General features: G+C 33.7%; 1 protein-coding gene across 2 annotated transcripts; it reads left to right on the top strand.

The window, feature by feature from the left end:
* The first annotated feature begins 10,227 nt into the window (after positions 1-10,227).
* Positions 10,228-16,588, top strand: LOC126355239 (serendipity locus protein beta-like). 2 transcript variants are annotated; one of them, XM_050005522.1, is made up of 3 exons: positions 10,228-10,354; positions 10,842-11,096; positions 16,042-16,588. In XM_050005522.1, the coding sequence occupies exons 1-3, from the start codon at positions 10,330-10,332 to the stop codon at positions 16,332-16,334; spliced, it is 573 nt and encodes a 190-aa protein (XP_049861479.1). In that variant the 5' UTR covers positions 10,228-10,329; the 3' UTR covers positions 16,335-16,588. The 2 variants fall into 2 exon arrangements, with proteins under 2 accessions (XP_049861479.1, XP_049861478.1); XM_050005521.1 differs by lacking the exon at positions 10,228-10,354 and having other exon boundaries at positions 10,750-11,096.
* Positions 16,589-20,795: the final 4,207 nt, after the last annotated feature.

Genomic DNA, 20,795 nt, shown 5'->3' with positions numbered 1-20,795 from the left:
ATCTCCCATTTCATCTTTATCTACATCCTCTTCTATTTCCATAATATTGTCCTCAAGTACATCGCTATTATATAGACCCTCTCTATACTCCTTCCACCTTTCTACTTTCTCTTCTTTGCTTAGAACTGGGTTTCCATCCAAGCTCTTGATATTCATGTAAGTGTTTCTCTTTTCTCCAAAGGTCTTTTTAATTTTCCTTTAGGCAGTATCTGCCTTACCTCTCGTGAGATAAGCCTCTACATCCTTACATTTGTCCTCTAGCCATCCCTGCTTATCCATTTTGCACTTCCTGTCAATCTCATTTTTGAGACGTTTGTATTCCTTTTTGCCTGCTTTGTTTACTGCATTTTTATATTTTCTCCTTTCATCAATTAAATTCAATATTTCTTCTGTTACCCAAGGATTTGTACTAACCTTCGTCTTTTTACCTACTTGATCCTCTGCTGCCTTCACTACTTCATCACTCAGAGCTACCCATTCTTCTTCTACTGTATTTCTTTCCCTCATTCGTGACAATTGTTCCCTTATGCTCTCCCTGAAACTCTGTACAACCTCTGGTTTAGCCAGTTTCTACATATATTTAGTCAGTTTCCTCATATATTAAGGATTTTACATTTAATGGCATACATTCTCTCTCAAATAGATGAAATTCTGAAATTGCAGTTAATGTTGCCTACAAGAATGTATAATCAGAAATTTGCTAAAGAACAGACCTGTGAATTACTGGCAGTTGCAGAACAAGAAAAAACTGTGTGTGACTGTGTATTTATAACAGTAAGAAATTTAAACTACATTGTTAATGGCAGTGTTCTGTGTCCAACGATGGAAGAACAAAGTGGAACCAATAACTATGTGTAGCTAAACCAGTGTGAAGATAACGACTTTAAAATGGCTTTGTTTACTGAAACTGGTCAGGCTGTATGAAAATTAAATTGCAGATGTTGCTGTTATTTGTTTCCAAGATTCCTTAATAATCTTCACAAGCTTCCTTCAATGTCTGTAATATTGCTTTCAATTTTCTCATTTGCAATGAAGAGTAAACCTGACTGCTTACTGTGCTCTATTTTGCTGAAGTAAAGTGGGTAACTCTCCTTGATTTTTCTTTGTGCTTCTGACAACCACACTATGTTTCATTTGTTGTATAACTCTTATTTCAAATCCAGTGACCTATCTTAGGATCAAAAGTACTTCTATTTACTATTTCCGAATACAAAGTGGTAGGAGCAGGTGGATTTTAGAGGTCTTTTTGAAGCAAACAGAACAATATGTCCTTGTTGGGAAGATACGACACCTCATAAATTAAGATGACAAATGGCACAGTAACAAAGAGAAAATTCTACAAGTTCCCTCAAAAGTGGACATCAACTGCTCTAGGTGTCCTTAATAAGGACAACTGTCAGAAAATCAATATTAAAAATCTCCAGTTATTTCTGCTCAACCTTGTTAATTCTTTAGCTCATTGATAAAATAAAATATTTTCAATTAGTGACATCCTTTACCATCTCCGCTGCAGGCTTGTGTGTCTCCAAACCTGCATTCTGCGTATAATTCAATTATCTGCTCAGCACAATTACCTGTATATATAGGTTCAGTTGACTCTGCTTTCTCACCCTCTTTCTGGCCTCATTATTTCCTACTTTTAAAATATAATGAATTTTGCCTGTACCAATCAATATGTATCTTTTCAGTTTCCAATATTCTGACACTATCCTGACATTCCATTTCCTCTCACAATTTTATTTTGGTATTATAAATACACCTTTTATTTCTTGATACAGGATGCCAAATTATTTTTCATTCTAACTGATAGCTGCATATGAAGGATTACTTATTGACTTGTGAAATCTGTCCCAGATGTGCCAGAAAAGCAGGGCTGAGTAAGTAGTACATAGATCTTCTGCTGGTAACATACTGTGTCATCAAGTAGGTTTCCCCTTTGATAAGAACTTACTTTGCAGCTGTAACACTTGAATGACAAAGAACATTTTCTCGAGGCATATTTATTCAATAATGAATTTTAGCTTTAGCATAGTAGTAATAATAGTAATAGCAAGTGAAACTGTTTTAGGTCAGTACAGAAGAGAGTATAAAAACAGATGTAATTTTCCTGCAAGATGTAATGTGTCATAACTATTTAAGACATTTTTCTCTTTGTTTTTTGTTGCTTGTGCAGGTACCCTACATAAATTACATTGTGCACTTCTGTCTCATTCCAGAATACTGGCCTCATGAAACACTAAATAAATGCAGTGAGAATATTGTGTTTGACCATCCCTTTGGGATAAATGTGATACTTCCTGATAATCGGAAAGCAGATTACCTTTATACATGTGCCAAGTGCTGTAAGACGTACAAGTTTCAGCGATCTTTGAATAGGCATCTTACATATGAATGTGGGAAACTACCTCAGTTTCAGTGTCCATACTGCAATGAAAAGAGACATCTTAAATGTAATTTGGATAAACACATTATGCGTAAACATAAAAAAATTCCAATGTGTATTTAGTTCCACCATATAGTCAATGTTGTCATGAGATACAAATAAATGTGCTGTTAAAAGATATCATCTATTTTCTTTTAGATTAGTTATATGCTGTATACAGGGTTATTTTTTAAGTATTTCTGGGCTTTTAGAAGACAGCTGCATAAAAACTGCAAGACAAACAGAAAAATTACACATTTCAATGCCTTAGCATAGTTGCGGTCTGCACCACTATGGGCAGTCACGCCAGAACATGTAGAGAAGTCATCAGTTCGTTGTTATTGCCTTTGGGTAGGCAACCCAGTGTACAGCTTTCCAAAGCATGCTGGTGTCGTTACGCATTCCTGGGCACCATCGTCACCGACTTCAATTAATTGTGCGTGTGTATTGACATTTTCCACATCACAAATGATGCCTATATTGAGCACCTATATTACAGGTTACAACTTGGAGAGATGCTCTGTCCACTGATAGTGTCTACTTTCTGTAAGTCATGTAGTTTTGAAACATCATCTTCTGAAAACCAGGGGTCTTATAAATAATCCTGTACTCTCCAGTGCATATTTCTGAAAGGCAATTTCAAGCACAACTTGTGAAGGATTGATGTTGATTACTTCTAGTGCACAATTTTATTATAGTATTTTTTCCTTCCTTTATGCACTTCATATATAATGTCATATGTTTCCACATTGCCCCTGCAGCATAGTGATCATAGATTTGCTTTACATCCAATCATGACTGTGAATGTGTGTCACTGATTTTCAGTTCCATGGTTTTAAAATGCTAAAAGAAGATGACATCTTATTACTTAATTAATTACCCTTTACTCTTCAGGACAACATACAAAGTACTGCAAAAGTTTCAGTAAAACCTCCCCTGTTTAAGAGTCTTATATACAGAATTAATTCATCAAATTATGCAATAATTGGTTATTTCTCAGGTATTACTGACGAGATCACTCTGATTTTGTGACTTTTATATGAACTGTTAATCTGAAGACAATTTCTCAAGTTTTTAAGCCAACATATATTTTCAGTTACCTAAATTCCTCTGGCCTTGCCAAATGGAACATTAAAAACAGATTTTGGCCTACAAGCTCCAAACATTTTCTTCTTTATGACAGATCATTAGACGTGAAATTTGTCTTATTATAAGGTGTCATTGACCAACAAGTAGTGTGAATATATTTTATACATAAATCAGTCATATTGTATATTAAGCAGTTGGAATATACAACTGTGTATTTATACCATGTGACATTTCTTTGTCATAGTAATCAGAATGTCTAAAATGTGACAGGAGAATGCAATAGTAACTGATGGTATACAGTGTTTGTAAAGCAACTTTAAAAGAAACAACAGCTCTTGCATAGTAGGTGCTCCAATTTTGCTATTGAGTTAGTCCTTTTTTAAAACCAGAATATACCAAAGATCCATCAAACAAAAGACTTTCCCCAGTAACTGGAAGAAAGCACACATCACATTCATCTTCAAGAAGGTTAGCGGAAGTGATCCACAAAACTACTGCCAAAAATAATTGACATTTATCTGTTGTAGAATCTTGGAACATACTCTAAGCTTATATGTAATGACATATCTTGAACAGAATGACCTCCATGTTAACCAGCGTGGATTCAAATATATCGGTGATGTGAGACTCAACTTAGTTTTCTCACACAACATCATGAAAGCCATGGATCAAGGCTGTCAGTTGATATAGTATTTCTCAACTTCTGAAAAATATTTGCTTCTATATGACACCAAGATTTCTTGGTAGAGAACATGCAGTGTTGGTTCTTGGATGGAGAGATACTGATTGATATAAAAATAACTTATTGTCTTATTTCAAAGGAAATAATCAATTTTTGAAAATATGATATACCACTGCATAGATAGAAAATCTACTCACCAAGTAGTAGCAGGGGAAAACACATATAAAAGTCAAGGAAATGTGCCAGAAGAAGGAGCCACTGGCTCCAGAAGCTTGCCTATTTCTTTAACTTTGATATATGTTTTCTTTTGCTGCCACTTGGCGAGTAGATTTTTTTTATCCTTCCTATTATATTATTATTTTGTTTGTATTGTGATTTATTTCAGACTTACTTTCAGACTCCTCTGTTATGTTTCTCCAGCCATTACTTATTTTTGTCTACACTGGAGACAAACAGCACATCATCATCAGTAAAACAAAGGAGGTGTTGATACATTCTATTAATATGTGTCCCTTTCATTTCCAAGTTAAAGGATCAAATAATTTTTCTTACAACTGCTGAGAATAGGTTGGGTTTGATTGAATTTCTTTTTCTGTTATGGAAACTGTAGCACCAACATACATATTTTTCTGTTTACTAACATAGGTTGAACAAACTTTTTCCCCAGGGACATTGCTACATATTTGATTGGAACAGTTGAGAAGCATCCTGAATATCTATGAATCCCAGACAAAATGATAGTCCACATTCATTACCATATTCAGTAATATTGTTCACCATTTTGCTGTATCCACTTCTGATCCTAGCTTGTTATTTTTCTTGGTTAATATCCAGTGTCATTTTGGAGAGGAAGTGGATATGTTAGTTATCTGTTTGATTATTTATTTGTCATTCACTGAACTAAATAGTTCATTTATCTTGTAATTGATCTATTAAGAAACTTCTTGTTGTTATTGATATTTGCACTAATATGTATTGTATCCATCTTTAGTTATTATATTGTAGTTAATAACGTTTTTCATGTCAATGTTTATATTATAATTGTTGTTATTATTATTATTATTATTATTATTATTATTATTATTATTATGTTAACACTGATGACACCAGTTGCATGTAAATATGCCCAATGTTGGAATAAAACATTTGTAAACATTTCTAATGTTTAGTTACTCTCATTTTTTTGTGAAAATTATCAAAGCTTTCATACACATTTAGGGGCTTGTCTTACATCACAGACTATCTCTAAAAAAATGTAGGAAGTTATTCTTTTATCACTTAGTCACCAGATTTCCATTTCTATTGAAACACCATCTCCTGGTGCCATTCCTTTCTTCACATCTATAGTGGGTTTATACACTTCATGTTGGATTGCTTCTAGAATACAATTATTTCACTTAAATATTCTTTCTAATCCATCTCTTGACCTGTATAATTATTTATAAAATTCTTGTATATTACAGAATCTTTTACCCTTTTATGTTAGTTACTGTGTCATTGTCATCTTAAGGGATGAATCGTGTCATTCCACCCAAATTAAGTATCTGTTTGTTGTCTTCATATTCTTATTCTCTGCAACTGTTATTTTATGGAATTTTCATTATATCATCTCACATTCACTTGAAAACCTTTGTAAGGAGTTTTGCGTAATTCGATACATTCTTTAAGTGGCCTGGCTACATTGTGCCAAATCACACATGAGCCAGATCTGTGGGTCATGTGCAATCAGAGGTTCAGCCTATCTTAGCTGTGCTTGGTTCTTTTCAAAAGTACCGGGTACAGTGTGACATTTCATTTGGTATTGTGGTATGGCATTTTTGGGTTGGCGCAAATCTCTTCAGTTTGGCAGAATCGTGGTGTCAGCGCTGTTATACTTCACTATTTGTTCATGGTATGGAGGATGCTCACAGGTCCAGTGGCTGTTTACACAAAAAGAGCGAGTCTAGTGATGTATTGTCACAATCCTTTAAAAATGAAATGAAATGTCAGAAGAGTAGGATGATAATTTTCAGTATCTGATATGCACTCCCATAATCAATGGGTACTGCAAATTTATCATGAAACGACATTACAATACCATGCAGAAAAAATGTAAGGATTTAGTTCCCAATGGAAGAGCAGATAATTAAAATGATGGGATGCATTGTTCTGTACATCAAGAAGCATATTATGCTAAATTTGCAGGCGTAGAGCATTTGCAGAAATGGGTGACACAAATAGTAATAATTCTGATGTCACAGACATTATTGCACTGCCAACCACAACAGTTTTCGATGGTACTGAAAAAGTGTATGGAGACACTATATATTACTGTTAAGTACATTGGTTAAGTCTAGGGGAATACCTCGAGTGGTTTTTCAATTTAAAAACCATTCTTATTGAATTTATTAATGAAAAAGAAGTATAGAGACAAAAATTGGAACGTCTAGAATGGATTGCAAACTTTGCTTTTTAATTGCACTTGACTGAATGCTGCCCACAGTAAGATACTGCAGGGTGAGAAACACCTTATTTTTGATCTGATGGGAATGCATTTTAAAAAAATCTCTTTGTGGAAGGGACAAATTCTGACCAAAAAATTATCTTCCTTTTCCCTGAGCTCATTGGCTTTAATGAAAACATGAAGCTAGAAGAATTCATTGTGATCTTGAAATAATCACAAGGATAGTTTTCAAAATGTTTTAAGGACGCTGCTAATCTTAGATCTGTTTTTGAGACTGTTTGCAGCTTCAGTTGAAAGCACCCTGTGCATGAGCAGATATAACTGAGTCATCTGCAGTGTAAATCCTGTTTTAAAGACAAAACTATTCAGAATATCTACATCGTTTTCCTAAGGTAGAGTTTTCCCATCTCCATAATTGTGTTGCAAAAGTACCACAATATTTTGATCAATATATTCTGATTATGAAACTAAATAAGACAAGATTATGTGGCAACCTGAATGTGAAAATCGGAGAATTTGTCTGTGCCTGTCCATATGCCAGTAGTTTGTACAAGATAAAAATTCTATAATGTCTTCAGCCCACCAAAAATAATAAAATGATTCTGAAAATTTGTTTTGTTTGTTATCTGCAATTTGTCAAACCTGTGTACTGGAGTGTGTGAGGAAAAGTTATTATTAACTTTTGACAGGCTAGCCATAAAGTGAAAAAGCCTCTCTTGAAGATGTGTTTTCGTACTGGGAACCTGTAGAAAAGTGGATAAGCACTTGCCCAACAATTTATTTTCATATTAATTACAGTGAAGCATTAAAAAAGTTGGAACTACTAAAATCATTTGATCAATATCCTTAGTTCAATTAAAACAAATGATGGATAGTCAAAACACACTGTAGAAAATATTCAGCACATTAAAGTTACAGATGAGGCAGGGTCTCTGATAGGAGGATCAAGCAATGATGAAAATTTCAACTTCATGACATTTCTAAAGCACCTGCTTGGCTAGACATGTATGTTAGCATGCTACTTCCAGGGTTTGAGGAGACAGTCCAGCCCTAGATCGAATCTGGCTATTAGGTTAACTATGAGATCTGGTGTGCCAGACAGTGTGGATGTGGTATTTAGGGGGTTCGCCATATCTGACGGGTACCCATGTCCTGCCTCAGTTACATAATTCACAAACATTTCAACAGTTTTATCACACATTCATATTGATAACACTAAATTCAAACAGATGAGGTACACAATTTCTGTCCCAGGGAGGAATTGGTGTTGTCAGGAAGGACATCCATCCCCCTTTACCATTAACATTGCCAAATCCAGATGAACATTCCAACCACATGAAGATATAGGAAAGGTCAGAAAAAAGATGATGATGTTGATGATGATGATTTTAAAGACTCAAGCAGAAGGTGAGGCAGAACTAAAATCTTGGTTACAAAGAGATGGTTACAAGTGATTTCACCACAATAACCAAAAAGGAATTCTCTAGCTGGTTGCAGCTGCTGTGTTGTCAGGAATTATGAAAAAATAAAAACTGCTGAATATTTTTTTCACTTTTGTTTGACGAAACTTGTGACATGTCCCAGACAGAGCAAGTATTGATTTAGCTTAGAATGTTTCTGAAGATTTTATAGTGAACAAGTATTTCATCTGATTTTATTCTATAATTAGTACTTCACCATAAACCATGTGTGATTTCTTGGAAGACATTTTAGTCCTGCCCGACTTACTGCCCTCAAACCTCAGAAGCCAGGGTTAGGACAGGGCATCACAAATATGTGGCATAGTATCAGAAGTGCAGTCATGAATACACAAAGAGGATGCTTGAGTGCTGTTTGTACATTATTTCACAATTAAGAAAATATTTTCTATTAATCAAAAATTTAATAAACTTTGTACAGGCTACTGTCCAAAAAGGTATATGTTATTATAAAAAAATTATCAAATTTTGTTTGATATTTTATGTTTATTATATATTTTTGTTTTTCAGATGGTTAGTACAAATAAAATCACTTAAGTCTACAATGGAAGATTATAACTAACTGATGTAGCTGCAGCTTTCATTCAGTGTGAAAGTTGCATTCTGACCACAGTGGCAGGAAGAAACGGTAATGTGTGAGTGACGTGTGCCTGCTTATGCGAATGTGTGTTTTCTTTTTTGAAGAAGGCTTTGGCTGAAAGCTCAATGTGCAACAGTCTTTTCATTGTGCCTGTTTGCAACTCAAATGTTGTCTTTATGGTGAGTAGCAATCTATCCTTTTCACAATATTATTGATATTTCAACCTTGGACTTCCCATTGTTTGATGTAGTTTTTGTATGACCATTTTATTGAAAGAGGATTGATCGTATGGTACTGATCAAAGCATCAGACTTCTATAGTTATTTGCAAAGGTTAAAGTGCTGTTTTAACTTAACAATACGTATTGAAGTTTTTCATTGAGTAGAAATTTTAAATGCAGAACTACTGTAGTCTACTCTATGTGTCATCAGATTGTGACAAAAAAAGGAGCAGTCACAAGTTTTAAGTGTTTCTTATGATTTTAAATTTGAGGAAATTTAGTGTGAAAGTGTTCAGGCTGTTGTTAACCTTGATGAATTAAACTTCTGAATCAGCATAAAACTTATTTAAAGTCTCAGTCAAGGTAATAATGAAAATATCAAATTCAGAATCCCTCAAGGATTTTTCAGAAAGTCATATTTTGAAGTTTTCAACCAACTGAGTGTGTCACTCAGGAATAGATTTGACAGTGATTCCATAAGATTTTTGAGCCACTGGAAATATTTTTTCTTGGGCAGCTTACAGATGTTGATGAAATTGTAATATTTTACAAAAGCGATTCTGATGGAGAGAGACTGATAAACAATAGAGACATGTTTTTGCAAGTTTTGACAAGACAAAATGAGCAGACAAAAAACTTGTGATAAGTTGCGGAGCTTTTATAAAAATATGAATGGCAAAAGGATTAAATCCAGGGATTGTTTGCTTTGCTCACTTGCATATTATGAGTCTTGGACAATCATGTCCTAAGTTTTTTTCTGTTTTTCATTGATTCAAAACTAATTAACAGCAACAATGTTTCTGTATTGACTCAAACATATCACTGTTTTGCCTGCTTAATGAGACTATCAATAAATCAGATTTAGAAGATTGATTAAATACTTTTATTCCACAACATACAAGGTGCAGCACAGTTTTTGCATTGTCAAAATGGACTTTTTTTGTGTTGTTGGTTGAATAGCATTTAAAAAGTGCAGCACAGGTTTTGTATTGTGCTCAAGGTCTTTTTTTGTATCGAATAGCATTTAATTAAACAAAAAGTATTTTGAATCATTCCTTAGTTTTTTATCCTTAAAATATACCTTTTTATGATTTTTTTTTGCCAGTTTACAAATTTAAGAGAGCTCTTGGCCACGAAAGGCAGAGTTCCTGAGTTCAAGTCTCGGTCTGGCACACAGTTTTAATCTGCCAGGAGGTTTCATATCAGCACACACTCTGCTGCAGAGTGAAAATCTCATTCTGGAAACATCCCTTGGGCTGTGGCTAAGCCATGTCTCTGTAATATCCTTTCTTTCAGGTGGGCTAGTTCTGCAAGGTTCGCAGGAGAGCTTCTGTAAAGTTTGGAAGTTAGGAGACGAGGTACTGGCAGAAGTACAGCTGTGAGGATGAAGTGTGTGTCATGCTTGGGTAGCTGAAATGGTAGAGCACTTGTCCGCGAAAGGTAAAGGTCCCGAGTTCGAGTCTCGGTCTGGCACACAGTTTTAATCTGCCAGGAAGTTTCGAATCTATATTGATTTAATACTTCATATGGTTGCAGCACTTAATTTGATTTTGATTCAACATTTCTAACAACAACACCAACTTCAGGAGAAAATGGTAGAAATGTAGCATTTTTATTTTCTTGATAAACAGTTTCAAATTATCAAATCATGTGCAGATCTTTTTTTCCTTTCCTTTGCAAGATGAATAAAAGTCTGAGATCTTCAGTACCTTTTCTTTGATGTTACTCTTCCCCATGAAAAAATGTAATTACATCGTAGCATTTCTAAAAAACTTTACTGGACAAAAACCTACCTTTAAAAATTATAGATAATTCTTGATAATGTATCAAGGTACAAATTGTAATATGAACAGAGTTTTTCCATCGTCTTTTGATGCTGTAGTCTTTTTATGCATTAACTGGATTTTCAATTTCTATCTCATTTCAGTGTACTGGCCTGATGAAACAAAAATGTCATCCACTGAAGAAAGTATATTTGATGAAACATTTGACATAAACTGCATAGATAACAACCAGAGAACAGATTATCTATACAAATGTAACACTTGTTGTAAGCTGTACAAATCTCAAAGAAGTTTGGTGAGGCATATCAGATATGAGTGTGGACAACCACCTCAATTCCATTGTCCTTACTGCACTGAAAAAAGTCATCGCAAGTATAATTTAGAAGTCCACATTAAACGTAAACATAAGCAGGTACAAGAGCCGCATGAACTAATGTGATAGTAAATGATCATAATAAACATTGTTATTTTTTAATTTAAAACTTTATATTCTGTAACTGATGTCCAAAAGTAATTAGTCAGTGGCCAGTTGAGAAGCATTATTTAAAATCACTTGCTATATGGCAAGTTATTGGTTTTCCATGTGAAGTATATGCATCTGTTATAGATGTATAATAGTAATAAAGTCTCCTTTTACTTAATATACAGTATGTTGCCCATATTAAAATGTTCCTCATATATGTTTGAATAGTTAATAATCATGTTATGGTGCGACAGGGTTTAGACTACTTTGCTTAAAAGCATTCTGAGATCAGGCCTTATCCATGTGTTTCATTAATATTTCAGGTTTTCTTACCACCACATTCTGCAACAGTCCACAAAATAAACATTTCATGCATCACATTCCAAAATAATTTCTAACAAATTGCCTTGTTAAGGGCATTTAAAAAGTAACTTACATTTTATTATACTAGAGTGTGACACTGTTACTGACAAAAGATACACCATCAACCGTATTATTTTTGGACTTGTGCAATCAGGACATATAAACAAGCATATGAGCTTCTGACATTTTTTTCAATGCCTATAAACACTTGTACATATAGCAATTATGAATTGAGGAATGTTATTGTGTGTATGTCATTGTCAAAGTCTTGAAGAAGTGATCAATCATACACCAGACACATTCTCATTCCTGTTTACAATCTCTAAAAATTTGTCTCATGTACCTTGGAAAGCTGTGGAACAGAATGAATCGAAGGAAAAAATTCATCTGTTTGACATCTAGATTTTTTAAAACCTGTTTTAGGACCCATATGTGAAAGAGGCTTTTGCTATCATAATGTATGTAATTTGAATGACCAATTATGTATCAACAGTGAATTTTCTCTGAAAATTTCTTGATTTTGAATGTCATCAAATGAAATTTCAGCTTCCTGTAAATCCTTTTTAACTTGGCTTGCCCATTATGAATACGATTTTGTTTTTGAAATTGATGAATGTATGCAATGAGTAAGTCTTTGCAGGTTCATTCTTTCCAGATGACCAAAAAACATCATTCTCTGCTTCCTCATGCTGGTAGTAATGCCTTCTGTATGTTCATATAATTCACAGTTGTGTCTTTGTTGGAATCCTCCACTTTCCTTGATAGGACCAAGGATTTTCCTCAAAATTTTCTGGTCTTTTATTTCAAGTTTTGTAGTGGCTCTTTCTTCATCATGTTTAAACATTCTGATGCATACAAAGCTGACAGACTAATTATGGCATTATAATGACAAAGTTTTAGCTTTAAAGACAGGCTTTTGCTTTTGTATAAGTCTTTGCACAGATGAAAAGCACCTTCTAGTTTAGAACATCTACTTTCTACAGCTGCATTCTCTGAACCGTCAGGTGTAATTATTTCTCCAAAATATTAAAATTTCTTCGACTGCTTGATTTTCTCTTGTTGTATTTAAATATGAGGAGAAGCATGTTTGATGTTTGTGATGAATTCAGTTTTGTTAAATGCTATTTTTAGGCCATTCTTAGCAGCAATTGTAGGCTGGATGCTTGCACCTTGGCTTTGTCAATATTATTTGCAATGAGTCCCAGATCATCAGCAAAAGCCAAATAGTTTCCACTGAGGCCATCCTTTGTGTCAAATTTAAATCCGATAACCTGGTGGTACGGTTGTTTCCCACTGTCTGACTATATTTTCCAGGACACAGTTGAAAAGCAATGGAGAGAGCAGGTCACCTTGTCTCACCCCTATACAGATTTCAAATGGTTCTGATAGTTCACCCCTGAACTTGACCTTTGACACTGTGTTATTTAAAGTGGTGCTTATCAGATTGATTGTTTTCCTATCTAGACCAAATTCGGCAAGGGTGTTCTTTATTGTTTTTCGATCAGTTGAGTCATATACTTTTGAAAGTCGCAGAGATCACAACAAACATATTTGATCTTGATTTGCCATATAATATAACAGATTTCAGGTTATGGATTTGCTCTGCACAGGATTTTGATGTCCTGAAACCAGCTTGATATTCGCCCAATTGTTGATCTAAGACTGAGATAGCTCTGTTTAACAACAGTCTGGAAAATATCTTGTACATCGTTGGTAGCAAAGAGATTCCTCGGTAATTATTCAGATTACTCTTATTGCTTTTTATGAAGTGGGTGAATAATTGCTACGGTCCAATCTGGAGGTAGAGTTTCAGTTTCCCAGATCTTCACTATGATACCATGGATATGTTTTATTGTATCATGATCTGCGTATTTCCACATTTCAGCTAAGATGTGATCCTCACCTCCAGATTTGTTATTTTTCAAGCCTTGTATAGTTTTCATCATTTTTGGAGGTTTTCTTGCTATTCCATTTTATCCAAGCCTGTCTTTGCTTTTCAATTGCTTCATTACAATCTTCGTTCCACCACAGGTGTTTAAATTTTTTTATTGGTCAGTATAGTTTCAGTGGGTGATTGTACCATGGCTTCTTTAATTCTGTTCCAGTCTGTTTTATTTGGTTTGCTGTGTAGAGTTTATGTAAACTTGTTGTTGACATCTTTCAGTTTACTTAAATCAAATTTTGGAGGTCTGTATTTTCTTGGAATATTGGAAAGATTCTTTCGGCTGTCTGGGATGATATTCATTTTTACCATAGACAAGTAATGATCAGAATTAATGTTAACATTCCTCAAAACTTTAACATTGAAAATTTCCCTGGTGGATCTTTTAGAAATAGCTACATGGTCCAACTGGAATTCTCCAAACATTGCGTTAGGGTGTTCCAAGTTTTGGCTTTTCGAGGAAGACACTTGAAGGCTGTGGGTTTTAAAAGAAGATCACCGTTCTTACAAATATCAATTATTCGCTCACCATTTTTATTTGTTCTTTTATGCGGAGTGTAGTCACCAACACTTTGCTTACACTTTTTTTCTCTACTAATTTGTGCATTAAAATCGCGCATCAAAATTATGGAATGGTGCTTTGGAACTTTGACAATTGTTTCTTCAAGTTTTTCCCAAATTTTGTCAACTGATTCTGATTCTTTTTTGCTTGATTCATTTGTGGGAGCATGGAAATTTACTATCGTATAATCTTTATTCATAGATTTGAAAGACAGTGAATTGATCATTTTCTTGTTGACACTAAAGCAAGTACCTAGATGTGGTATATTTTTTGTGACTCTATTGCCAGGTTTTCCTTTGTATATTCTAAAGCCTTCTGATTCAAAACAACATTCAGACAAGATGAATATAGTGAATGTTTGTGTATTCCCCAGTCTCATGTCTTAGATTTCAGGTCTTTTTATGCTGAAATTATCATTGTTATCAGAACGTTTTACAACTACATTGTAACTTTATTTTCTTGTTTCTGTTTGTGGAGTCTGTGTGTGTGTGTGTGTGTGTGTGTGTGTGTGTGTGTGTGTGAGGGTACTATTACATTTTAACTCTAGTAGAAACTTTTAATTGTGAGTTTTGGAATGTTACTGTTGTTTGCCTAAGTACAAATATCATCATTAGCTGCATCATAATTAATTACTTTGTTTTCTATTACCCTTTATGAAGTGACCAGATTTTAGGAGAGATTCTAATTTATATTGAATCATAATTCTGTTGATTATGAATCAAATCTCATTTTAACTTTATTGCCGAAATGATTCATATATAGAACACTCAGGTAACTTTGTTTTCTGCACAGTAGTAAAAGTTTCTACTTGTAGTTCCATAAGTGTTATGAAGCTGGGAAATTACTAAAGAAAATTATATTAATTTATTGGGGCCTGCTGAAAAGGAATTTCTCTGAATTTTTCATGTATAAACCCTTGAAGCTTGTTAAATAAACAAACTTTATTAACTTTCTGCATCTTTATTCTCCATGTCAACATCTTTCTTTCTCAATGTAGTCACCCTGACAATGAACACATTTCTCCCAACAAGAAACCAGTTTGTTGATACCATCACTGTAGAATGTTTGACTTTGTTGACAGAGCCACAACTTGACTCCTGTTTACACACATCTTACTATCAAAATTAAGTCCTCGAAGATGTTCTTCAAGTTTTGGAAACAATGGAAACAAATGAAAATCATATGGGACAAAGTTAGGTTACATCTCTGTTTCCTTCATTACAAGCATGAACAACCCAACACTGTACATTACTAATGTTCATACAATCATCCCCTACACGGATTTCATTCTTCTATGGATTTCAATTGGAGTCATGTTTTCTGTGGTTAGAAATTTAATTACAGGATGGTGTTTCTCACATGCCAACATACTTTCATTACACACTGCCATGTAATATATTACAATTTGGAGTCCTCTTGTGGCAAAGGCTTGCAACTTGCATCAGTGAAGCAGGAAAGTCGGTAGAGTAATATGCGTGACATGTAGTAACTCACCCAATATTGAGGACAGAATAAAAAATTAAAAGGCATTAGTTTTCAGCATGCCCTCATAATAATTTTGTGTCAAAGTAGCATAATTATTTTTGTATTCTGTGTTTCTAATACATGCCAGAAAATATGTGGGAAGTACAGCATTTTATGTTTTTTGTAAATATTTTCAAATTATTGGTTCATGTGCAGGTTTTTTTCTATTCTTGTATAATTAAAGATGGGTAAAAGATTACGATTTTCAACACTTTTCCATAATGAATATTTCACAGGTTCAGTATTTGTTTGTTTTCTATCAAAGATTTGCATTATTTTGTTTCTTATATATAAGTCACTTATTTCCATGAAAAACAGTAATTATATTGTGGCTTTGTTGGACAACAATTTTATCACAAAAACATTCACATAAAAATTGCAGGCAAGTTTGGTTTATGTATTAAGATAGAATCTGTAACAACAGACATTTTCTATGATATAATGAAGATGGAGTGGTGTTCTGAGTTAATTGTTTCTGTTTGATTTCAGTGTACTGGCATGATGAAACACAGATGTCATCTACTGAAGTAATTGCATTTGACCAAAGATTTGGCACAAACTCTGCAGATAACAACCAGAGGACAGATCTTTACATATGCCATATGTGTTGTAAAACCTACAAATTGCAGAGTTCTTTGGTGAGGCATATTAAATATGAGTGTGGAAAACCACCTCAGTTTCACTGTCCTTACTGCACTGAAAAAAGTCATCACAAATATAATTTAGAAGTGCATATTAAACGGAAACATAAACAGGTACAAGAGTCACTAGTACTGATGTGAAATGAACTGGTCATAATAGACATTGTTAAGTTTGAATTTAAAAGTGAACAATTCATTATTGGTGCTCCAAAGTAATCAGTCATTGAACAGTTGAGAAGTATTATTTAATATCACTTGCTATATGACTGGTGAGTGGTTTTGCACTTTGTAAATTGTATGCATTCTTTAAAGGATGTATAATGGTACAAAAAGTTTCCAGATTCTTTATGTATGTTGTCCGCAATAAAATTTTCCTGAAGGATGTTTGAATGATTAATAATCATGTACACATAGCCTACTGTATTTATCTGGCACTTCTTTCAGGGGCTGCAATCAAAGTTGCACTGCTTTATTTCCTCTTCTATATTGTGGCGATGAGTAATTTGTTCTGACCACAAATCTCATGGACATCTCAGGGTGCAAAGCATGTGTTGTTAGCACAGCAGTACAACAAGAAATAAAGATTTCCATTTTTAAGTGTTTTATTGCACTGGTGTTATACAGAAAGTTATAGCATCCTACAAATTATGCAATTTTGGAAAAAACATATGAATTTTCAATCAACTAAACAAAATTGTTTATAAATGTATCAAGACTTAATACTATTTCAAGAGGAAAATGGAATTATGACTCTCTATTCACTGTTTTCAGGTGCATTTGCTGCATATGACAGAAGAAACAGCTACTGTTGTAAATTATTTATCTCAGCTAGCCAGACAGATACAGATTTCTGACTATAATTTCTTTATGTTTGGTGATAACTGGCCATAAAATTACTTTAAAGTGGTTCTTTTTTGGCGTCTGACTTCTAGAATTTGACATTCATACTCAGGCAGACAACAAAAACATGTATGATTTTGAATCTCTTTGTTTCTTAACAACAATATGGAAAGCATAGATTGCTATTCACCATATAAAGGAAATGATGAGTTCAGACAATCCCAGTGAAAACAATTGCCATTTTAAGTTTTGCGTTCATCCTAATATGAGGTGATATGTTATCATTTTTTTGTTTCTTAGTTTTTCATGCCGTGATGGATGTCTTATTCTTTCATAATCTTGAATGAGTGAGCAATCAAATTATATTTAGCATTTCAGAGCTAAGTGTTTTAGATTTGTTGTGGAGAATATTCTGTCTGTTAATTCTATTTATTCAATATAAATATTTGAGGCAGAGACAATGAATGAGCACCATGGATATTCACTGCATTTATAGAAACAAATGGGTTAAAAAAGAATATGATACTTTACAAATGTGTTTCCAGAAGCTTTCAGCATGATACTAAACCAGAAATCAAACAAACTCTTGAAAATAACATATTCTGCTTAACTAGTGTTTAAATCCTCACAATGGCATGTCAAATACTAAATATCCATGTGAACCAACTTTACTGATACATGTGCAAATTATTTCAACTTATTTCCTTATAACACTTCCAACACCTGCAGGGATCATAAAGAGACATTAAGATAAATCAGACAATCCCAGTGAAAACAATTGCCATTTTAAGTTTTGCGTTCATCCTAATATGAGGTGATATGTTATCATTTTTTTGTTTCTTAGTTTTTCATGCCGTGATGGATGTCTTATTCTTTCATAATCTTGAATGAGTGAGCAATCAAATTATATTTAGCATTTCAGAGCTAAGTGTTTTAGATTTGTTGTGGAGAATATTCTGTCTGTTAATTCTATTTATTCAATATAAATATTTGAGGCAGAGACAATGAATGAGCACCATGGATATTCACTGCATTTATAGAAACAAATGGGTTAAAAAAGAATATGATACTTTACAAATGTGTTTCCAGAAGCTTTCAGCATGATACTAAACCAGAAATCAAACAAACTCTTGAAAATAACATATTCTGCTTAACTAGTGTTTAAATCCTCACAATGGCATGTCAAATACTAAATATCCATGTGAACCAACTTTACTGATACATGTGCAAATTATTTCAACTTATTTCCTTATAACACTTCCAACACCTGCAGGGATCATAAAGAGACATTAAGATAAATCAGGTAATGAATGACACCATATAACTACTTCTGCTTGGATAACGTATAATGTTCCTCATAATATGAGCTGATTAGTCATGATTTTTGATGGTTATTATTAAGTTTGTTGTTTGGTTGAGAAGGAAGAGAATGTGGCATAAATGAATGTAATGAATGTAAATGAATTAAAAATAGAATGTGAAAGCCAGTAATTAAAAGAATATTAATATGCTACTCTCTTGAATAGTTCTCGGGCATATTTCAGATTGTATTATCTAAACTGCTCAGTATTTCCAGGAGGCATCATCTGAAACCGTGGCCAACTGTTTTGGCATGTAAAGTTCATGGCATAATTCTATGCCAGGGAGTCTGAAGGTCAACATCCCCAGTGATGATGTTATAGCTCCACCACTTGGACCCTATGTATTTCTGAAGAACCAGTATATAAATTGGTGAACCGCAACATCTGGTCACAGTCACACCTTAAGATAATGAGCAGCTGTCTCTTGGAGATAGTCTACGTTTTAGGCAGTAGATCCAGTGCATTGTCCAATAACTTTTCAAGTAGTTTTTGCTTAGAGAGAGCCCAAGCAGCATAATATGCAACTTGTTTTATAAAATTTTTCCAACTGTGTTACATAATTTCTCTTAGGCATCATTTGACTCCATAAGACATTTTTTATCCTCTATGTATCTACATCTATATGGTTACTCCACAATTCACACTTAAGTGCCTGGCAGAGGTTTCATTGAACCATTTTCATACTAATTCTCTACCATTCCATTCTCGAATGGTGCATGGGGAAAAGTAACAACTAAATCTTTCTGTTTGAGCTCTGCTTTCTCTTATTTTATTACGATGATCATTTCTCCCTACATACATGGATGTCAGCAAAATATTTTCGCATTTCAAAGAGAAAGTTGGTGATTTAAATTTCGTAAATAGATCTCACTGCAAAGAAATCCGCCTTTGTTTCAGTGACTGCCACCCCAAATCGCGTAGCATATTATTGACACTCTCACCCCTATTGCACGATAACACGAAACGAGCTGCCCTTCTTTGCATGTTTTTGATGTCCTCCATCAATCCTACCTGGTAAGGAACCCGCACCACTCAGAAATATTCCAGCAGAGAATGGACAAGTGTAATGTAGGCTGTCTCTTTACTGTGGCACCTTAACCACACTTTCATTATGTGGGTCTTTTTTTATTTTTTCTCTCTGTAGCAGTGGTTTCATACTTCACAGATTGGAACTTGCTCCACAATATACATTTTGTTCCCCATATTCTTTAGCAATGATGAATTAAACAAACCCCATTAACTAAATTTAATTATCTACTAATAGCATAATTATTTTCCTTTTGTACTCCACTTAGAAGTTGGTTTCCTTGAAAAATTCCATTTCAGAAATGGTTTTCTTTTAATATTTCATTTATATGTTCATTTTCACTTGTTTTGTTTTACTTACAGTACATCAGTCATTTCATTCCCATTGCTTCTGCAGCTGTATCCAACATCTCCCATGAGATTTGTTATAGATTTAGTACTTTACTGTGTAAATGTTTGCACCACAATTTCACTTTACTAAATCTTCTGTGGTGAGTGATATGTGATAACCTTATGCTGATGACACTAGCAAAGTAATACACTAGAAAGGGATGTAAAATTTTATGGGTAAATCCAGAAAGTCTTATTTTAATCAGTGCTCAAGTCTACTTTTGGTTTAAGATTTCTTATGATAAAGGTTTGAGTACTATTCTAAAACATCATTTCATTATTAGATTCACTATATTTGGAATCCTAATTAAAATGAACTCATTGATCTGTATATTTGTTAACCTATAAGAGGTGTTATTTATAAATCTTGGCTGTGGTTTCATCTTTTGTTTTATGTTTTTCACAAGACTCTCATAGACTCAGTTTATGGTCATGTATGTTTTTTAGAAACCAAGTCAGTGAAGGATGTTAGGAGATATTATTATCAGTTGTGGTATAGCATGTTAATTTTCATAAGAACAGATAAACTTTTGTTTAACTCATCCTTCATTTATTGTATAATTTAAGCCATTTTTGGAAGCAGTCAGATGTTAATATGACATTATGAATATCTTGGATAAGAGAATTAACCCCCATTAAGAGACTGCATACATCATTTTGTAGCACATATTATTGTAAGCTATAAGATGTACATGAGCACTTTGTTGGAGGTTTGTTGCTGCATAGACCAAAGATGAAGGAATGTAATTAAATGTCTCATGTGTTTGTCAGAAGTTCTGAGATTGTGCGAATTCCCAACTGTCGTTATACACCTTTTTATTCTTCTTTTCCATTTCTCACTCCTTTGTGATCAAATAGTAATGAAGAAAAATTTGGGAAAATAAAGAGTTGTAATACTGATTATTGCTATGTTAGTGAATAAAAAAAATGAAATGACAATCAATTATATGTTGGTTTAAAGCTCAGAACATGTAAAAGTCATTCA

Source organism: Schistocerca gregaria, chromosome 3, assembly GCF_023897955.1.
Source record: "Schistocerca gregaria isolate iqSchGreg1 chromosome 3, iqSchGreg1.2, whole genome shotgun sequence".
NCBI classification, from domain to species: Eukaryota; Metazoa; Arthropoda; class Insecta; order Orthoptera; family Acrididae; genus Schistocerca; species Schistocerca gregaria.
The sequence above is the reverse complement of the archived record's forward strand: the minus strand, read 5'-3'. Positions and strand labels throughout refer to the sequence as shown.